This window comes from Staurois parvus, unplaced genomic scaffold, assembly GCF_062004578.1.
Source record: "Staurois parvus isolate SC_StPar_1 unplaced genomic scaffold, SC_StPar_1.0 ptg001091l, whole genome shotgun sequence".
Lineage (NCBI taxonomy): Eukaryota > Metazoa > Chordata > Amphibia > Anura > Ranidae > Staurois > Staurois parvus.
In genome coordinates, this window is record NW_028318887.1 from 73,543 (window position 1) to 95,740 (window position 22,198).

Below are 22,198 nucleotides of genomic sequence, written 5' to 3' on the forward strand. Positions count from 1 at the left end.
CTTAGAAGATATATTCAGCAATTGATTACAGCTTTATTGCCGAGTCTGTCTGAAAGGGATGTGATTGTGGATAGAGCGCACAGACTGCCGAAAACTTCCTTTCTTCCTGACCATGTCCCCAGGGACGTCATTGCCAGATTTCACTTCTACTATGTGAAGGAGTCACTGATAGCCTTTGCGAGAACGCATAATCCATTACCGGCACCATATAACGGAATATTGCGGTTCGCTGACCTCTCCCAGTATACCATTCTTGCCCGTAAAAAATTGCTCTCCTTTACAAAATTGCTCCGTAATAACAACATAGAATATCAGTGGGGTTTCCCCACTAAATTGTTGATTACAAAGGATAACCGTTTACTGTCACCTCAGAAGAAGAATTTTAGCTTGTGAAGAAATGGGGGATTATACCTGCAGAAGGAGACATGCCGTCCGCTAAATCATCCCCTAGGAAAGTTTCCTCTGATTGGGACAAAGTGGCGGATTTGCTTTGCTTGGGTCGAGGAAGAGTTCCTCCTCTAGTCCAGTACCGTGTTCCGTTGGCGGGCACGTCTGCTCGCGGGTCCTGGAATTTACCCCCCAACCTGTTGAAGTGATTCGGTTCACCTGCCCTTTCTTAATGTGTGTTCTTTAATTTGTTTTTCCCCAATTTTCTCTCCTTTCTAATTATTTCTGATTTTTCTAACAGAGTATCAGCATCTGCTTTATCTCAGGAACTCTTATGGGACACTGAACTGTCTCTGATGATGGGGTTGTCTGTGCATCTGCTCCAGGGAGAGCTGGTTATTGTGAGTGGTTTTATACATGCCGACATTGCTGTGCTGTTTTTGGTAAGCCCGAGCTACACTCGGGCTTACCATGCGGCGTTGCTCAGGAAGTCCCTGCAGCACTTACCTTGTCCTTCGCTCCCGCGATGTGTCCCCTGCAGCGTCCCCGGCCATCTCCTCCGGCCGATGCCGGCATCCAGCTTCCGTGTTCCGGTCCCTGTGAAGTCGGGACGTACGGGCGCCGGAACGGCAGCAAATTTGAAATTTTTTAAAAATTTCATTTTTGCTGTCATTGCTGTTTCAATGCATTTCACATATATTTTGTCCCTACTGCTTTGTCCTGTGCCCTGCCTGCATTTTGACTGTTCTAGAAACTTAGAGAAGTCCATGGCGTCCAAAAAGCATCCCATTACATCAAAAGCAGTTTTAGACCAGCTAGAGAACAGCGATAGTAAATCAGAACCACTTTCAGAATTGAGTGATAATGATTTGTGGGGAAATTCGTCATCAGACACTGAAAACAATTTTGCGACTTTGCTCAGCGATGTGCGAATTTGCCTCTGTATTTCAAATTTCAGTGTTTTTGGTTTGATTACATTATTGAATTAAATTTATTATTATATTATTTTTTATGATTATTAAATTATAATTTATGATTTCGTGTTTCAAGTTTTATCATATCCGGAATGTTTACTAGACTCTTGTTCGTACAGATTTCAGTGAGTTATTCCTAAAAATTACAGCCTACAATAAAAAACTACATAATTCCATGCATAAAAATGGTACCGCTTTCAGCACAAAAAAAATCGGACAGAATCATACCGCCGAGGAGGTTAACCACTAGCCTACAAGGGACTTATACCCCCTCCCTGCCCAGGCCAATTTCCAGCTTTCAGCGCTGTCGCAGTTGGAATGAAAATTTTTATAATTTTTTTGTTACAGATAGAGCTTTATTTTGGTGGTATTTAATCACCTCTGGGTTTTTTATTTTTTCCTAAACCAAAAACCACAGAAAATTTTGAAAAAAAATGTTTCTTAGTTTTTGTTATAAAATTTTGTAAATAAGTGATTTTTCTCCTTCACTGATGTGCGCTGAGGGTGCACTGATGGGCACTGATAGGTGGCACTGATGAGGAGGCACTGGTAGGTGGCACTGATGTGTATTGACAGGCATCACTGATTGGCACTGAAAGGCAGCATTGATACATGGCACTGATAGGCAGCACTGATAGGGGGCACTGACTGGCAGCACTGATTGGCATTGATAGGTAGCACTGACTGGCACTGATGGGTGACACTGAAAGGAAGCTCAGATGGGCACTGATATGTGGCATTGATGTGCACTGGCACAAGGCACTGACATAAGGCACTGATGGACACTGACAGGTGGCACTGCTGGGGCTACACTGATCAGCAGGGCACACTGATCATCAGTGCCCTGATGATCAGTGTACATGTCCCCTCTGCAGACAGCCAATTACCGGCTCTCAGCGTTACAGCTCGAGGGGAGAGAAATGCCGATAACCGGCATTTCCCTGTTTACATGCGATCAGCTGTGATTGGACAGAGCTGATCACATGACCGAGCTGACATCCTCGCCTCTTTCCGTGATCGGTGATCCGCTGTGTCCGAAGGCACTCGCTGAGGGTACGGTGTTCGATGGCGTCGACCGTTCAGGAGTCCAATCTCTGTGATCCTTGGAGGTGTCTCCATGATTCAGAGAGACTTCACATACTACTCGTCCCCGCACAAATCCTACTCGAGAATCGATTTCCTGACCGAATTACAACTTCTTCAGAATGTGACCAAAGCAACCATCCATCCTATGATGTGGTCAGACCACACGCCCATATCCCTCAGCATTAAAGAGAATTAAAAGTTTTCACCAGTATTCCTGTGGCGCAATGATACTTCTATGTTCCTTAAACCGAGTAGTTGCTCACATATTTCTAAATCATTGCAGGAGTATTTTACTATGAATGCATACTCAGAAACTGATATATTTAACGTGTGGTGTGCACATAAGGCTGTTTGCCGAGGTGTACTACTCCAGTTAGCTTCCAGGGAGAAAAAACATAGACAGAGTGCTATGGTTGACATCCTATCTAAGATCGCTTGTTTAGAATCCCAAACACAAACAGAGTTTGTCTGATAAGGTATTACAGGATTTACATTCTCATTGATTAGCTCTTTGGGAACTTCTTAGTCCAGCATGAAAAATACCTTAGAAGGGCCAAAACTAATTACTACACCCAGGATAATAAGGCCAGTAGATTACTGGCCTCCCACATCAACACTAAACAGGCAAAAGCCAAAATCCCTTCACTTATAGATCCCATATCGCTGAAAAAGGTCTTCCATCCTAACAAAATTGCGGAGGCATTTTGGGCCTACTACGCTCAACTGTATAATCTCCAAGATGATCCCAACATGCATCAGCCTACCCCTGCTCTTATTAAGAATTTTTTTTGAGGGTCTCTCTCTGCCTCGACTGGATCAGTCTAATTTGGAAATTTTGAACCAATCTATAATCAGATTATGGAGGTGAGAGCCGCCATTAAAGTGTTACCAAAGGGGAAATCGCCTGGGACGGACGGATTCACGGCAGAATACTATAAGGAATTTCAAGACATTTTATTGCCCCACCTTAAAAAAGTGTTCCTGGAGGCAGCCGGTACGGCGGTCTTTCCCCCGGAGATGTTGAAAGCAATTATAGTTACTTTACCCAAACCAGGCAAATCCCCAGATTGTCCTCAAAACTTTCGCCCCATATCTTTAATACAGATCTTAAACTCTTTGCTAAAATCATTGCCACTAGATTGGAGAAGAGAAGGAGTTACCGTTAACAATCAGATCAAGTAGGTTTCGTTAAAGGCAGGCAGGCAGCAGATTTCACACGTAGAGTGCTTAATCTGTTACGGATTGCTGAACTCCGTAACTCGCAGACTGTATTTCTGGCTTTGGATGCAGAAAAGGCATTCAACAGAGTTCATTGGCAATACCTCGACTCTACTCTTGGCAACTTTGGTTTGCATGGATACATTAGATCAGCTATTACAGCGCTATATACTGTGCCCACAGTGCAAGTTTTCACATCCAATGCTTTATCGGAACCTTTTTCAATTACAAATGGGACTAGACAGGGATGTTCTCTTTCTTCTATCATTTTGTCATTGGTGATGGAACCCTTGGCGACCTCAATTAGACTGAATCCCTTGATTTCTGGTATAACGACTGCACATATGTCCCACAAGATCGGTCTATTTGCGGATGATGTCATTCTTACCGTAACGGACCCTTTGACTTCCCAGACAGCAATGTCCTCTACCCTGGATACGTTTAGCATGGTCTCTTACTATAAACACAATATTACTAAATCTTGTGTGCTTCCTAAAGGTATTTCAAAGAAATTTTTGCAGAGCCTTAAAGATAAGTTCCCGTACAGCTGGTATACTAAAAGTCTAGACTACTTGGGCATTCGTGTGTCCTTTCCCTCTTCCAACGTGTTTAAAGATAATTACGAGTCATTGTTTCAGGCACTGTTGAAGGAGTTGTTGGCAATTGGAAAAACTGAACTCTCCTGGTTGGGTAGATTATTGGTCTTTAAGATGTTGATCCTGCCTAAACGTTTATATTTTTTTCAGGACGATTCCAATCCTCATTCCACATTCCTACTTTAATAAATTGGATATAGCATTGAAAAAATATCTTTGGAAAAAGGGAGGAAACCTAGAATTCCATTCTCATCTCTCGTGTAAACATAAATCTAAGGGGGGTGTAGATCTCCCTGTAATATCCAACTATTATTACGCGGCATTACTGTACCAACTCCAACATTGGTTCAACCACTCGGATAAGTTATGGATACAAATAGAGAGGAGTACAGTCCTGGCTCAAGACCTCCAGGCATTAATACTAGCAAACATTATCTCTCCAAAGTTAATACGTACCTATCTTCCTTCGATCTTGGCTACCTTGGGTGCCTGGCTAATAGGTTTATCTAAATCTACTCTCGCTATCCCTAAAATACGGCTGGACATTCCACTGGCAACTTATGACCATATCATTCCCAATCTTAATACGAAGCCTTTGCGAGATGCGGGCTTTTTCAATTACTCGGATATCCCTACTATGTCCCCCAGGGAAAGCCTTTATCCATACCTTCAAATCTAGGCTTATCTTGCTGCCACTCCCAATGCATGGGTGGAGGTGGACTCAAAGATCTGGCAAGCTTTGACAAACCCGTTGGGACTGAAAAAGGGTATATCGTGGTTCTACAGATTTTTGCAAGATGATCCAGATCACGCTGTATTAACATATGTGGAAAAATGGGAACGGGATCTGAATAGATCTTTCACTCCAGAGGAGTGGCGGGCAGCTTGGTCCTGTAATATAAGCCTTTCGAAGTGTACTAATCATTGGGATAGCTCCCTCAAAATCCTACACCGCAGTTATATTACCCCATTTAAACTTTCAAAAATGTATTCTGATGCATCTTCTTCATGTTGGAGGAATTGTGGTGGTATTGGAACTTTACTACATGTATTGTGGGATTGTAGGTGCATCTGGAGTTTTGCAAAGATGTGTTTCATTTGATCTCTCGAGTGCCCAAAGTATATACGAATCCCAATCCCCATTTGGCGTTATTAAATCTTACGTTGAATTTATTTCCAGTCCAATCCCGCACAGTGGTCGCTCACATTCTAATTGCTGCACGATTAACTCTTACCAAAGCATGGAAATCCATTATATCTCCTTCAGTTTTGGAGGTTATCCATAGAGTACATTCTCATTACCTGTAAGAAAGGTCCAATACAATTTCAAATCATACTCTACGGGTTTTTGATACTAGATGGTTTTGTTGTAATGTTCTATTCAAGCTCTCGGACTTTTGATAATGATGGATGTTATAAAAGATACATATTGCTAATAGATGCACTCTCTCTCTTTTTTTTTTATGGAGTTACAGTTTTTTCGCTACTCCATCTTCTCTCTTCTTTGTCCAAGTTCTTTTGGATTGTTTTCTCCCTGTATACTTTTTACTTTTTCTTATGTTTAATTTGTGTCTTGTTGGGCAACAACCGTGCATTTTTTAATTTTTGGCGTAGAATCAGCATAATATTTTCTATCCTTCTGTATTAAATTTGCTGTGTCTAGCCGGAATAATTTTTGACATGTATATGACTATTTCTGCTAATGTCACGATCATTCATTCTTTACTATCTTTGAAAAAAACTTGAATAAAAATGAATTGAAAGAAAATGGCTTTGGGGAAGACTTGGTGACCTTTGTAGGCTAAGCTTTGTGCTAAAAGAAAGGGCTGAACTTTGGTTTTGGCATTAAAGTCTGATTAGAGTGGCAAGATGCTCTGTATTTAGAGGAGCTAGGAGCTTTTTTGGTAGCTTTCATTGTGGAAGTAAAACATCCCCTTCTGTGACCTCTTTGTTGAATTGGACAGGTGCCTTACCAAACAGATGTCTTCCTTGGAAATGCACATGTGTGAGATGCCTTTTGCAGGCAGGAGATTAGCGCAATTCTGAAAATTTGTCTCATGACATGTTCTAGAACATCCACACAAAAAAGCAGAGCAGGACAGTTCTCTGTATCGGAATGATCCTGAAACACAGGGTCATATTGGTTGTTCATTGCCCTAGCCCAGTTAGCTGCAGCATGACATACTGAAATGGTTGTGAGAGCTGGTAGCAGGACACAAGAGTAAACAGAGCCCTCAACCTAGGTTCACACTGTAGCGGGGACTGGAATCACAGCTGTTCCTGCATCCACAACCACCTGCAGCCAAAATTCACTGCTCTGTAGAGATTCAATCATTCATTCTTAATGGCACCCCCAACACATATCTCAACCCACAACGTGTTAGTGGGTGCAGGAACTTCAGGTATACTGCATGGTGCAAAGGCACCATGTAAATTCCCTACAGATGTATTTTGAAAAGGGTGTAGGCACCTTTTTTTTTTTTCAGGAAATGCAGGCACAGCAGCTCACGCAAAATCTAGATACAGTAAGACGTTCGTTAAGGACAGAGACAGGCTCAACCACATAAATAGTCCAGTTCTTTGCTGAACCCTGTCCAGTTGAAAAAAACGTTTACAAAGTTTTTAGGGAGGTGAAATCCTATCTGGAGAGATCCAGTCATCACAGGCTACACATTCTATCTGTTCATGAATAGGAAATATTTTACAGGATTTTGAAGGTCACTTTGTACTCAAAAGGGCATGGGGAGATGGTGGAGAGTCAAGCTGAACAATGCCAAGGCTTTTGCAGACAGAGGCAATGAGTTTTTCAGCATTAGCAAGCATGTTTGTGTGAAGCTACTTCTTCAATATGGCAGCAGTCTGGGTAAGAAAAGTCTTCCACAGTTTCCTCCAATATTTCCTCAGTCTCCTCCCCATTCCGTCCAGTGTCTGGATCCACTAGGATCGGCATATCAGAATCCAACGCAGGTTAGAAATGAGAGTAGGAGAATAGGGGTGGCATTTTTGAGCCCTAGACAAAGATAGCTGTATTAAGGCCTTGATCTGTCCAACAAAATGTTACATACACCATATTGTCAAAAGTATTGGGACGCCTGCCTTTACATGCACATGAACTTTATTGGCATCCCAGTCTTAGTTGGTAGGGTTCAATACTGTGTTGACCCGCCCTTTGCAGCTAAAAAGCTTCAACTCTTCTGGGAAGGCTGTCCACAAGGTTTAGGAGTGTGTCTATGGGAATGTTTGACCATTCTTCCAGAAGCCTAATTGTGAGGTCAGGCACTGATTTTGGAAGAGAAGGCCTGGCTCGCAGTCTCTGCTCTAATTCATCCCAAAGGTGTTCTATCGGGTTGAGGTCAGGACTCAAGCCAGTAAAGTTCCTCCACCCCAAATGCACTCCTCCATGTCTTTATGGACCTTGCTTTGTGCACTGGTGCGCAGTCATGTTGGAACAGAAAAGGGCCACCCCAAACTTTTCCCATAAAGTTGGGAGCATGAAATTGTCCAAAATGTCTTGGTGTGCTGGCGCCTTAAGAGTTCCCTTCATTGGAACCAAGGGGCCAAGCTCAACCCTGAAAAACAACCCCACACCATAATCCCCTCCACCAAATTTAACACTTGGCACAATGCAATCAGGCAAGTGCCCTTTTCTGGGCAACCACCAAACCTGGGCACATCCATTGGATTGCCAGACAGAGAAGCGTGAATCGTCACTCCATAGAACATGTCTTCACTGCTCTAGAGTCCATTGGAGGCGTGCTTTACACCACTGCATCCAGCGTTTTGCATTGCACTCGATGTAAGGCTTGGATGCAACTACTCGGAAATGGAAACCCATTCCATGAAGCTCTCTACGCACTGCTGTTGTGCTAATCTGAAGGCCACATGAAATCTGGAGGTCTTTAACTATTGACTTTGCAGACAGTTGGCGACTTCTGCGCACTGTGCGCTTCAGCATGCGCTGACCCTTCTTGGTCATTTTACGTGGCCTACCACTTTGTGGCCTAGTTGCTGTTGGTTCCAGTTGCTTCCACTGTTAGAATACCACTAACAGCTGGCCATGGAATATTTAATAGCAAGGAAATTTCATGGATGGACTTATTGCACAGGTGGCAACCTATCACGGTACCACGCTTGAATTCACTGAGCTCCTGAGAGCAACCTATTCTTTCACAAATGTTTGCAGAAGCAGTCTGCATGCCGAAGTGCTTGATTGTATATGTCTGTGGCCATGGAGGTTATTGGAACACCTGAATTCAATGATTTGGAGGGGTGTCCCAAAAGTTTTGGCAATACAGTGTACAGTAAATGCAGAGAATACTGCTTTAGTCAATTAGGCCACTTGTTACATACAGTGGGGATCGAAAGTTTGGGCACCCCAGCTAAAAATTTGTATTAATGTGCATAAAGAAGCCAAGGAAAGATGGAAAAATCTCCAAAAGGCATCAAATTACAGATTAGACATTCTTATAATATGTCAACAAAAGTTAGATTTTATTTCCATCATTTACACTTTCAAAATAACAGAAAACAAAAAAATGGTGTCTGCAAAAGTTTGGGCACCCTGCAGAGTTAATATCTTGTACTGCCCCCTTTGGCAAGTATCACAGCTTGTAAACGCTTTTCGTAGCCAGCCAAGAGTCTTTCAATTCTTGTTTGAGGTATCTTTGCCCATTCTTCCTTACAAAAGTCTTCCAGTTCTTTGAGATTTCTGGGCTGTCTGTCACGCACTGCTCTTTTAAGGTCTATCCATAGATTTTCAATTATGTTGAGGTCAGGAGATTGTGAAGACCATGGCAAAACCTTCAGTTTACGCCTCTTGATGTAATCCCCCGTGGATTTCGAGGTGTGTTTAGGATCATTATCCATTTGTAGAAGTCATCCTCTCTTTAACTTCAGCTTTTTCTCAGATGGCATCAAGTTACCATCCAAAATTTGCTGAAATTTTATTGAATCCATTTTTCCTTCTACTCGTGAGATGTTCCCTGTGCCACTGGCTGCAACCCAACCCCAAAGCATGATTGATCCAAACCCATGCTTAACAGTTGGACAGAGTTTCTTTTCATTAAATTCTGTGCCCCTTCTTCTCCAAACGTACCTTTGCTCATTCCGGCCAAAAAGTTCAATTTTAACCTCATCGGTCCACAGAACTTGTTTCCAAAATGCATCAGGCTGTCAGGAATGGACTGGCCAGCAATAGTGGGACTCGCCTGCCTTATGAGCTGCAGTACCAGGGCTGGCCAGCGGGTGCTCCCAGCAATCAGAGACTCAACCTTGCAGCCAGTCAAACACCTGGAACTAATTATACTGGTGTATTTAAGGGACATTCAGACCTGCAGACTCTGCCTTGGTGTTGTGTTTTTCCTGGGCCCTGTATCCTGTTCCTGTCTTGTCGCTGACCCTGCCTGATCTGACCTCTGCTGACTTCTCCTGCTCTGACCCCGGCTCGCTCCTGACTATCCCTCTGCCTGACCCTCTGTACCACTCTGCCCGCTACCTGCTGAACCTGGCTTGTGACCCCGACCATTCTCCGCTTGCTCCCCCTGTACCTACCTGCCCGATTGTTATTGACCCGGCCTGCCTGACGACGCTTGCATTGTATGTACTGTTATCTGTGGGTGGTTGGTTTGGTTTGTTTGCACTGTGTTATGTTTTAGTATTGCATTGCGTTTATGTTTGTATTGTTAGGGTTAATAAATTACATTGTTATACAGTTGCAAGAAAAAGTATGTGAACCCCTTGGGATTATGTGGAGTTTTGCATGAATTGGGCATAAAATGTGCTCTGAACGTCATCTAAGTCACAACAATAGAAGAACACAGTCTGCTGAACATAATACTACACAAACATTAGATGCTGCCATGGTTTAATTGCACATAACATGTAAACAGTCACAGTGCAGGGAAGAAAAAGTATGTGAACCTTTGGACTTAATAACTGGTTGACCCTCCTTTGGCAGCAATAACCTCAACCAAACGTTTCCTGTAGTTGCAGATCAGACCTGCACAACGATCTGGAGTCATTTTCGACCACTCCTCTTCACAAAACTGTTTCAGTGTAGCAATATTCTTGGGATGTCTGGTGTGAATTGCTCTCTTAAGGTCATGCCACAGCATTTCAATCGGGTTGAGGTCAGGACTCTGACTGGGCCACTCCAGAAGGCGTATTCTGTGCTGTTGCAGCCATTGTTTTGTTGAATTACTTGTATGCTTTGGGTCATTGTCCTGTTGCATCACCCATCCTCTGCGGAGCTTCAGTTGGCGGACAGATGGTCGTACGTTTTCCTGCAAAATGTCTTGATAAACTCTGGAATTCACTTTCCCATCAATGACAACAATCCGTCCAGGCCCTGAGGAAGCAAAGCAGCCCCAAACCATGATGCTCCCTCCGCCATGTTTTACAGTGGGGATGAGGTTTTGATGTTGGTGTGCTGTGCCTTTTTTTCTCCACACATAGTGTTGTGTGTTCTTCCCAAACAACTCAATCTTGGTTTCATCTGTCCACAGTATATTTTGCCAGTAGTGCTGTGGAACATCCAGGTGCTCTTTTGCAAACTTCAAACGTGCTGCAATATTCTTTTTGGACAGCAATGGCTTCCTCCGTGGTGTCCTCCATTCTTGTTTAATATTTTCCTTATTGTAGATGTGTCAACAAAAATGTTAGCATGTGCCAGAGATTTCTGTAGGTCTTTAGCTGACACTCTGGGATTCTTCTTTACCTCATGCAGCATTCTGCGCTGTGCTCTTGCAGTAATTTTTACAGGACGACCACGCCTAGGGAGAGTAGCAACAGTGCTAAACTTTCTCCATTTGTAGACAGTCTGTCTTACCGTGGACACATGAACATCAAGGCTTTTGGAGATACTTTTGTAACCCTTTCCAGCTTCATGCAAGTCAACAATTCTTGATCGTAGGTCTTCTGAGAGCTGTTTTCTGCGAGGCATGGTTCACATCAGACAGTGCTTCTAGAAACCAGTAAACCCAAAACAAGTGTGTGTTTTTTAAGGGCAGGACAGCTGTCAGCAACACATCCAATATCATCACACTGATTGGAGTCAAGGTTGGCTCACTCCTGGCTCTAATTAGCTCTGGGAGAAGTCATTAAGCTAGGGCCTCACATACTTTTTCCTCCCTGCACTGTGAATGTTTACATGTTATGTGCAATTAAACCATGGCAACATCTAATGTTTGTGTAGTATTATGTTCAGCAGACTGTGTTCTTCTATTGTTGTGACTTAGATGACATTCAGAGCACATTTTATGCCCAATTCATGCAAAACTCCACGTAATCCCAAGGGGTTCACATACTTTTTCTTGCAACTGTAACATATCTGAAGTCTGCGTTTCCCTGCGTCAGTCACACACCTCTGGTCCCACCCGGGAGCCCTGACATTACACCAAGGCCAATCCTGACCAGAAGTGGCTGCACAGGGAAGCCATCTTGGTTTGTTGATGGGAAGGATGGATCTTGATGAGGTTGTGTATTTATATCTGCTAGTGTTTGATGACAGAGAGTATGCTTATCAAACTCTGAAGGAGTATCCCCGGGATGAACTGATAGAATGTATACGGCTCGCTCATGTTCTAGTAGATCAGGGCACAGAGTTCTCTGAGGTGCAGCCATTGATTCAGGTTTGTGCGGAGTTGGTTTCATCTGGTACCCCCGAATGCAGGGATGAATTTTTGCCGCCATTTAGTGCTGACCAGGTAGAGTCCCTGGTATGGTTATTAGAGGATGATGTGGATTGCTTCTTGGAGCATTATGCTGCATGTTCACCACAGATACTAAGAGATTGTATAAACGCAGTGCAGTCATTGGTCAGACAGGCTTTGTGTAAGCTCAGCTTTGTTCAACCCATACTGCAGACATGGACAGATTTGTTGCACCCAGCCTCAGTCAGCTTACAAAAACCCAGTCCTGCTTCTAATCTATTTCCTCAAAGCTCTATTCCTGCATTCCCAACAGCTCCTCCTGCCCTGCTATCTACCGCATGTCAGTCCCCTGTTCCCACTCGCTGCACCTATCCTGCCTTTAACCCTGTAAAAAAGCCCTCTGTAGCAACTGCTCCCTCCCCTGTTCCATCCTCCAGCTCTTCTCTGTCTCCAGCTGCTCCATTCGTTTGCAGACCTGCGTTTACTTGCAGTGCTCCAGTAGTTAAAACCAGAAAAAAGCGAAAATTCTTTCCAACCAATACCATCCTGCCAGTATCCAAACCGGTCAGCCTGCCATCTGAGAACCTGCCTTCCGTGGTTCAGCCTGAAGCCTCTGCTCAGCCTGAAGCCTCTGCTCAGCCTGAAGCCTCTGCTCAGCCTGAAGCCTCTGCTCAGCCTGATGCCTCTGCTCAGCCTGAAGCCTCTGCTCAGCCTGATGCCTCTGCTCAGCCTGATGCCTCTGCTCAGCCTGATGAACTGATCCAGTCTGATGATCCTATTAGGCCTGGTGACCCGATGCCCGCTGAGCCAGAAAATCCGGTGCCAGACTACTCGGTGCCCGCTGTTCCGCCAGACGACTCGGTGCCCGCAGTCTTGCCAGACGACTCGGTGCCCGCAGTCTTGCCAGACGACTCGGTGCCCGCAGTCTTGCCAGACGACTCGGTGCCCGCAGTCTTGCCAGACGACTCGGTGCCCGCAGTCTTGCCAGACGACTCGAAGCCCGCTGTTCCGCCAGTGTACTCGATGCCCGCTGTTCCACCAGTTCACTCGGTGCCCGCAGTCTTGCCAGACGACTCGAAGCCCGCTGTTCCGCCAGTTGGCTCGGTGCCCGCAGTCTTGCCAGTTGACTCGGTGCCCGCAGTCTTGCCAGTTGACTCGGAGCCCACTGTCCTGCCTGGTGACTCGGTGCCCGCCGCTCCGCCTGGGGGCCCGAGACCTGTCGCTCCGCCTGGGGGTCCGGCGCCCGCCGCTCCGCCTGGGGGTTTGGCGCCCGCCGCTCCGCCTGGGGGCCTGAGACCTGTCGCTCCGCCTGGGGGCCTGAGACCTGTCGCTCCGCCTGGGGGTCCGGCGCCCGCCGCTCCGCCTGGGGGCCTGAGACCTGTCGCTCCGCCTGGGGGTCCGGCGCCCGCCGCTCCGCCTGGGGGCCCGAGACCTGTCGCTCTGCCTGGGGGTCCGAGACCTGTCGCTCTGCCTGGGGGTCCGAGACCTGTCGCTCTGCCTGGGGGTCCGAGACCTGTCGCTCCGCCTGGGGGTCCGGCGCCCGCCGCTCCGCCTGGGGGCCCGAGACCTGTCGCTCCGCCTGGGGGTCCGGCGCCCGCCGCTCCGCCTGGGGGTCCGATGCCTGTCGCCCCGCCTGGGGGCCCGATGCCTGTCGCCCCGCCTGGGGGCCCGGCGCCCGCCGCTCCGCTTGGGGGCCCGATGCCCGTCGCCCCGCCTGGGGGCCCGGTGCCCTGCCTGGGGGCCCGGTGCCCGTCGCCCCGCCTGGGGGCCCGGTGCCTGCTGCTCCGCCCGGTGGCCCGGTGCCTGCTGCTTCGCCTGGTAATCCGATGTGCCTCTGCCCGGAGTCCAGCCCGATGTGCCTCTGCCCGGAGTCCAGCCCGGTGTGCCGCTGCCCGGAGTCCAGCCCGGTGTGCCGCTGCCCGGAGTCCAGCCCGGTGTGCCGCTGCCCGGAGTCCTGCCCGGTGTGCCGCTGCCCGGAGTCCTGCCCAGTGTGCCAGTCTTTGATATCCCGCCAGTTACTAGACCCGAGCGGTGGAACATTTTGCCCAGCTAGGACTGTTTGGAGCGTCCTGAGGCCGCTCCTTGAGGGGGGGGTACTGTCAGGAATGGACTGGCCAGCAATAGTGGGACTCGCCTGCCTTATGAGCTGCAGTACCAGGGCTGGCCAGCGGGTGCTCCCAGCAATCAGAGACTCAACCTTGCAGCCAGTCAAACACCTGGAACTAATTATACTGGTGTATTTAAGGGACATTCAGACCTGCAGACTCTGCCTTGGTGTTGTGTTTTTCCTGGGCCCTGTATCCTGTTCCTGCATCCTGTTCCTGTCTTGTCGCTGACCCTGCCTGATCTGACCTCTGCTGACTTCTCCTGCTCTGACCCCGGCTCGCTCCTGACCATCCCTCTGCCTGACCCTCTGTACCACTCTGCCCGCTACCTGCTGAACCTGGCTTGTGACCCCGACCATTCTCCGCTTGCTCCCCCTGTACCTACCTGCCCGATTGTTATTGACCCGGCCTGCCTGACTACGCTTGCATTGTATGTACTGTTATCTGTGGGTGGTTGGTTTGGTTTGTTTGCACTGTGTTATGTTTTAGTATTGCACTGCGTTTATGTTTGTATTGTTAGGGTTAATAAATTACATTGTTATAACATATCTGAAGTCTGCGTTTCCCTGCGTCAGTCACACACCTCTGGTCATACCTGGTAGCCCTGACACAGGCTTGTCTATATGTTCATTTGCAAAGTTCAAACGATGATTTTTGTGGTGAGGACGTAGAAGAGGTTTTCTTCTGATGACTCTTCCATGAAGACCATATTTGTACAAGTATCTCTTTATAGTGGAATAGTGTACCACAACTCCAGTGTCTGCCAGATCTTTCTGGAGGGATCGTGCAGTCAAATGTGGGTTTTGAATTGTTTTTCTCCCAATCCTACGAGCTGTTCTGTCTGATATTTTTCTTGGTCTTCCAGATCTTGCTTTAACTTCCACTGTTCCTGATGACTGCCATTTCTTAATTACATTCCGAACAGAGGATATTGACATCTGAAAACGCTTTGCTATCTTCTTATAGCCTTCTCCAGCTTTGTGAGCGTCAACTATTTTCAGTTTCAGTTTTCTAGACAACTGCTTAGAAGAACCCATGGTGCTGATTGTTGGGGCAAGGTCAGATGAGTCTGGGCATTTAAAACCTTTGGAGATTGACATAACCTGGTCTTCCCAGACGATGATTGAGAACAATCCATGACACTGGCAGGTCTCAGCTTTGCAAAGGGGGCAGTGCATGCTGTAAATTCTGCAGGGTGCCCAAACTTTTGCAGATGCCATTTTTTTGTTTTCTGTTATTTTGAAAGTGTAAATGATGGAAATAAAATCTAACTTTTGTTGACATATTATAAGAATGTCTAATCTGTAATTTGATGCCTTTTGGAGATTTTTTCATCTTTCCTTGGCTTTTTTATGCACATTAATACAAATTTTTAGCTGGGGTGCCCAAACTTTCGATCCCCACTGTACCTAAAATTGAGCTAGAATCAGATACTGAGATCTGTGTTCCGCTCAAGCATTCTCCCTCTACAAATCCGCCTTCCTCACCTACACCTCCTCCCTCCACGCCGCCAAACAAGCCTATTTTGTAACCCCCATCAACACCCTCTCTCCTCCAATCCTTGCCGGCTCTTCTCCACTTTCAACTCCCTACTCTCCCCCCACCCCACCCAGTACCTCACTCACCGCCAATGAGATTGCCATTCACTTCCAAAATAAGATCAACGCAATCCGTAAGAACATTGCCAATGCTCCACCTACCTCCCCACCTAGCCTCCCTCCCTCCCTCAACAACCCCTCCAACTCTCCCCTCCTCTGACCTCGCAACCGCCCTGCCCCCCACCACCCTTAACATCCCGCACACTATAACCTCCCCAACACTCCGCTCCTTCAGCCTTGCCACCACTGAGGAGGTCACCAAGGTCTTCTCAGAAGCCCGCCTCACCACTTGCCCCCTTGACCCTGTCCCCACACAACTCCTCCGGGCACCCTCCCCCTCCATCCTATGCTCCCTCACCCAGATCTTTAATCTTTCCCTCTCTACTGGTGCATTCCCCTCACCCATAAAGCACGCGCACATCACCCCCATACTTAAAAAACCCTCCTTGGACCCCACTGACCTGAACAACCTTAGACCCATCTCCCTGCTGCCATTCACTTCCAAGCTCCTTGAGCGCTTAATCTACAATCGCCTAAGCTCCCACCTCACTGACAACAACCTCCTTGATCCACTACAGTCTGGCTTCCGTCCCCTACACTGAACCGAAACCGCCCTACTCAAAATCACTAATGACCTGCCAAAGCGAATGGCCACTACTCAGTCCTCTTACTCCTTGACCTCTCTGCGGCCTTCGACACAGTTGACCACCCCCTCCTCCTTGATAAACTACACTCCCTCGGCATCAGAGACTCCGCTCTCTCCTGGCTCTCCTCCTATCTCTCCCAACGCTCCTTCAGCGTTACCTATAACGCTACCACCTCCCCCTTTCTCCCCCTCTGTTGGGGTCCCCCAAGGCTCTGTCCTCGGGCCCCTTTTCTTCTCCATCTACACCTCCTCCCTTGGCAAACTGATACACTCCCACGGCTTCAACTATCACCTCTACGATGACGACACACAAATTTACCTCTCCACCCCTCAACTCACCCCTTCAGTCTCCGCCCGTATCACCCACCTGCTGAACGACATATCAGACTGGATGTCGCTCCACTTCCTCAAACTGAATCTTTCCAAAACCGAGCTCCTAATTTTCCCCCCAGCCTGCGCCCCCCCCACCCTCTCCATCCCGACCAACGATGCCACCATCAGTCCCACCCCGCAAGCCAAAGTCCTAGGTGTCACTCTAGATTCAAACCTGTCCTTCCAACCCCATGTTCAATCACTAGCTAGCTCATGCAGGCTCCACCTCCGCAACATCTCCAAAATACGTACGTTCCTAACACCAGACACTACTAAACAACTCGTTCACTCCCTCATCTCACGCCTGGACTACTGCAACTCCCTACTCACCGGCTTACCTCATCACAGACTATCTCTGCTTCAGTCTATCCTGAACTCAGCGGCCAGACTCATCCACCTTACCAACCACTCCCCTTCTGCCTCCCCCCTCTGTCATTCCCTCCACTGGCTCCTGATTGCCCAACGCATCAAATTCAAACTACTAACACTGACATACAAAGCCATTCATAACGCTGCCCCAAACTACCTCACTGACCTGATACCCAAATACCACCCAACCCGTAATCTTCGCTCCTCACAAGACCTCCCACGCCCAACTGCAGGACTTCTCCAGGACTTCCCCCATCCTCTGGAACTCACTACCCAATCCAGACAACTGTCACCTACCCTCCTCACCTTTAGACACACCCTGAAAACCCATCTCTTCAGGGAAGCCTACCCCACCCTCACCTAACTGCCGATCTCCTCTACTCCTCCTACCACTGCATCCCCCACAGCCACTTCCTCCTGTGCCACTATCCCCTCCCTCCTGTGCCACTATCCCCTCCCTCCTAGATTGTAAGCTCGAAAGAGCAGGGCCCTCGAAACCCCTCATATATTGTTTTGTTACTGTATTGTCTCATGTACTGTCCCCCACTATAATGTACAGCGCTGAGAAAACCTTTTGGCGCTATATAAATACTGTATAATAATAATAAGTGTTATAGCCAGACCTTGCTCCGATGCAAATAATGCATGATCACTCTGAGGCCGAGTGTTTTGTGGGCCTTTAGCAGGGTCAGTGCTCACCTGCAATTTTGTATTGGTTCCCTTTCACTTAGACACTAGTGAGAGTATTCCCCTGTGGGGTACACATGGAGTAGGGTGCAAAGAATAGGGTGTGTCCAAAAGGAGTATCCGGTAACCATTGTGTAGAACATGTCCTGTAGAAATCCTTGTAGTAAAAGGGTGGGAAGAAGTGCCAGAGTACCTTATAGGGGAACTAGGCAGAAGTGGAAGTAAAGTGTGTGACCAGTGGGGTGATAAAAAAAATTGTACCACCAGTTTTGAAAGGTTAACACTGGGAAAGGAATACATTTTAAATATAGCCCAGTCACCTGAAGGTACAGACTCATGGTGTATGAAAACTCTGCCTGTGTCTGCTACTGTATAATTAGGATAAAAGGTTTTATATAGTAGGGGAGATCAGGTGTTTTATTGCAACCTTTGTAACCCTATTAAGTAATATTCTCCTTCTCTGTTGTGAACACCAGGACAGTAAGTGAAGTAGACTCTCCCCAAATGGCAAAAAAAACCTAACAGACTTTTCTCCACTCAAGAAATACATTTTGGCTGAAAAAGGCTTCAAAAGGAGGATGGGATGTCATCTAAAAATTAGATCATTTAAGTTTACTGTTCTCCTAAAATGTCTGTGCGAATATATCTTACGCAACTAGTGCAGCGCTCAAAAGAATGTGAATATAGTTAAACATAAAAATATAAATATCAACCACAATTAAAGCAACTGTCATTCCATACCAATAGTTCTTTAAGTGTCAAACATAAAATGTTGATATTAAATATAACGTGATAAATTCTATAGAAGCAATATCTGTACTAGTTCAAATAAGGAAGCATTTCTCCTTTAAAAACACACAAATCCCCATCACCCCCCCAAAAAAAACAAAAAACCCCATAAGATGCGCTTTAGCAAGAACGTGTTTGGTAGAGCCAAGAATGCTGATGTCATGCCGCCGCATGACATGGTCCTGTATGCAGTGGTCATCATTGTGAGTTTGTGCTTGTTTGCTTTCACTCGTAAATTTCATAATAAAACTACTACACTGTGCATATTTTATCTGGCTTTTGCTGGTGAGCCCATGTTCCATACAGCCACGTATATTCACCTGCTGGCTCTGTACAGTGATGGCCCAATAGATGCCACCATCAGAGGGTCATCTTCTTAAAGGGACCACGTCTGAGATTATGGAGTTGCGGTGCTGAATGCTTACATAAAGCTTGTATGCTTCCTATGACTTACACATCCATACATTCTGGCTAGTGTGGTGTGCTGGTGGTGGATCTCGCAGTGGAAATTTGTGAAAACACACCTGGATCAGCTGGATGTTCTTAAAGGAGAAATACTCAAATACTTATTTGTACCATTACATATATTGCTTCTATAGTCTTTTTTAATCACGTTATATTTAATCTAAACATTTTATTTTTGACACTTAAAGAACTATTGGTATATGGAATCACAGTCACTTTAATTGGGGTTTATGTGTGTATTTTTAAGGTTTGTTCACTATATTTACATTTGCTTAAGATCTATCTACGGGTTTGGTCTATTGACCTAGAGTGCGGATTCTATTTGTGTTTTTTTGTGCTAATATAGTTAGACTCATCCCATCCCTAAAGACAAATGTTTCACATGCTGCTCCAGGTGCAGTCAGGCTCCACTCCACAGTCGCAACCCAGATGCTGGCTCAGCTGGTCTCCAACAAAGCAATCAATTGTACCAGCAACAGGAATGCCGCACACACCAAGATTGAAAAAAAAAAAAATCTTCCTTTATGTAAATAGCCAGCAGTAACAAGTTCTATTCCGACATGTTTCGCACTAGGCACAGCACTTTCACATGTCAGAATAGAGCTTGTCCCTGATGGTTCTTTTAAACAAGGAAGAGAATTCTGCATCTTGGTGTGTGGTATTTCTGATGCTGGCACAATTCATCCCATCTCTTAGTAACATATTTCTCACCCTGTGTTTCCTTGTAAAGCAGCACCGAGTGACGGAGAGGATGGAGGTGTAGCTGAAGTATCACGGGGAATCCCAGTTGAAGAGGGAGGAGAAGTAGATGGCAATCCAACAACTATAGAAACTGAATCTTCAGCATCTGAGACAAAAAGATCAAACAAGAGTAAGAGAGAGAGAGGTAGAACTTGTGTCTAAGAGGGACAGACAAAGGGGATTAGGTTAGGATTGGAGGGATGGGTGTACAGGTTAGGGAGCGCTTCTTCCTCACATACCAGTGTTTGGGGGGGACGTCTCCACCAGTCCGACTTTCACCACCTGCAGAGGGACATGATGGGCAATGAGAGGAAGGAGACCCCAAAGGAAAGAGAACAGGGTGAGTCAGGGAAATAAGGGAAAAGTCTCAGCACATAATGGTCTTTATCAACCAGAGGAAAGTGAAATAAGGGTGAGATTGTGAAGCACAGTTACAAAACTAAAACATTAAGAATATATTTAAGAAAAATTACTATAACTGCTATAATTACCCTAAAAAACAAAACATACAATGGAAGTAGTTAGACTAGAGAAAAGATGAAAGCCTCTGAAAATTTTGTTGTACTTTTTCCAATATTTTTCTAATTGAAACCTTTGATGAAGCCATCCAATAGAAGAGCCACTTCTCTGACTTAGGCCTCATGCACACAGGACATTTTCTTAAAGTGATTGTAAAGGCTGAAGGTTTTTTACCTTCATGCATTCTATGCATGAAGGTAAAAAACCTTCTGTGTACAGCAGCTCCCCCAGCCCCCTCAGTACTTACCTGAGCCTCATCGCGATCCAGCGATGTGAATGACAGCCTCGGCTGTCACGAGTCTCTGCCTCCTCATTGGCTGAGACAGCAAGCAAAAGCCATTGGCTTCTGCTGCTGTCAACCACAGCCAGTCAGCCAATGGGGAGGAGGGGCAAACAACGGCTCTGTGTGAATGGACACACGGAGCAGCAGGTGCCCCCATAACAAGCTGCTTGCTATGGGGGCACCTGACAGGAGTGAGGGGCCAGGACAGCCTGCAGGAGACCCGCGAAGAGGAGGATGTGGGCTGCTCTGTGAAAAATCCACTGCACACAGCAGTTAAGCATAGACATTTTTGTTATTTTACAAAAAAACAAAAATGAATGAACATTTAGAAACGATTTAACTCTCCTAGAAGCCTTTTCTCCTGGAATCCGCATTTTGGCAAAAAAAAAAAAAAAAAATATGCATGACACTTGTAAAAAAGTGTGTAAAGCGTTTAGCTGCACCGAGTGTTTGGGCATAAACTAATTTCACTGACCAGAATAAATAATTTATTCTGGTTTTTGGAATGAACACTCAAGTGCTCAACACACCTAGAGTTAAAGCGATTTTAGACAGGTTTAGAAGCATCAAGCGTTTTTTCTGCCAAAACTGCCATTAAACACCTCTAAAAGTTTACGTGTGCATGGACACGTAGGTTAACATGCAGGGGAGTTTAGAGGCGGGGGGGAAAAAAAAAACAATCCAAAAAACACCAGGCGCCCCTAGGAGCAGTTGTAAAGACATCCAGCCTAACTTGTATGTGAATTTGAACTAGAGGAGGACCCAAGAAGATCCTGGCAGACATTAAAAAGATCCAATAGTCTCACCTGCTGGCTGCATGTGAAAAAAATAAATTTGGACTCTCCTGTAAATCTTTTAACTTGACGTATAGTGCAGGACACAGGCAAAGAAGTCATAGACACTTGAACAATCAGGTGATTGGACAGTGGCAAGGCTTGTACATTTAGATGATTGGACACTGGCAAGCTTTTGGAGGACACCCCCACTGATCTTGGGCGCAAGACAACCTTGTCTGCAAAAGCTGGCTACAGAGGCCTGGTGATAGAAAGCTCAGGAAACTCCCACTGATCTGGTTTAATGAGCATGTAAGAGCACATAAGATCTAACCCTTAGATCACAGCTCTGGTGGTCAGTGTTGTCATCCATTGAGCAGCAGTGAAGTTTAAAAGCATGGTATCCTTCTGAGAGGCCCTTAAAATAAGGAAAAATAGGAAATCAGTCTTCCTGACAGAAGCTTCTGCTTTCAGGTAGGCTTTATTCTGAATATGTCCACATGTGATAGCTACCAAAAAGGCCACTTTGCAGGAGAAGTCAACTATGGGGACATCTCTGATTGGTTCAAAGGGTGGTTTCTGCAGGGCAGAGCGAACCATGCTAAAAACCCAAGGGAGGTCTGGGTGCTGTAATGGGGGCCTGATGTGAGATACATTTTGAATGAAGGCTTTGATATAGAAAAGGGGAGCTAGAGGCTGTTAAAACAGAGTGGACAAGGCCAAGACCTGTCTTTTCAAATTGCTTAAGGCCAAGTTCTGGTAGTAGAATAAATAGATGTATATAGGGAGCTCTAGGCAGGTGGACCCTCTGGTAATTGTGGAAGTACAGATATAGTTCAGAGTATGGCAGGGAATCCATAGACAGGCAGCCATGTATGCACTTCAAAAGAGAGAAGCAAACTCTGGTAGAGATATGAGAACAGAAGGAGTTTCTAAGTGCA

At 46.1% G+C, this 22,198-nt stretch overlaps 1 protein-coding gene across 1 annotated transcript in view; it reads right to left on the reverse strand.

The window, feature by feature from the left end:
* Window positions 1–22,198, reverse strand: part of PACS1 (phosphofurin acidic cluster sorting protein 1) — a 267,815-nt gene that overhangs the window by 44,873 nt on the left and 200,744 nt on the right. The window contains exons 20-21 of the mRNA XM_089658767.1: window positions 19,922–19,964; window positions 19,653–19,788 (exon numbers count right to left, since the gene is read on the reverse strand). Of these exons, the coding sequence (XP_089514893.1) occupies window positions 19,653–19,788; window positions 19,922–19,964 (179 nt within the window). The remainder of the gene's footprint in view (window positions 1–19,652; window positions 19,789–19,921; window positions 19,965–22,198) is intronic.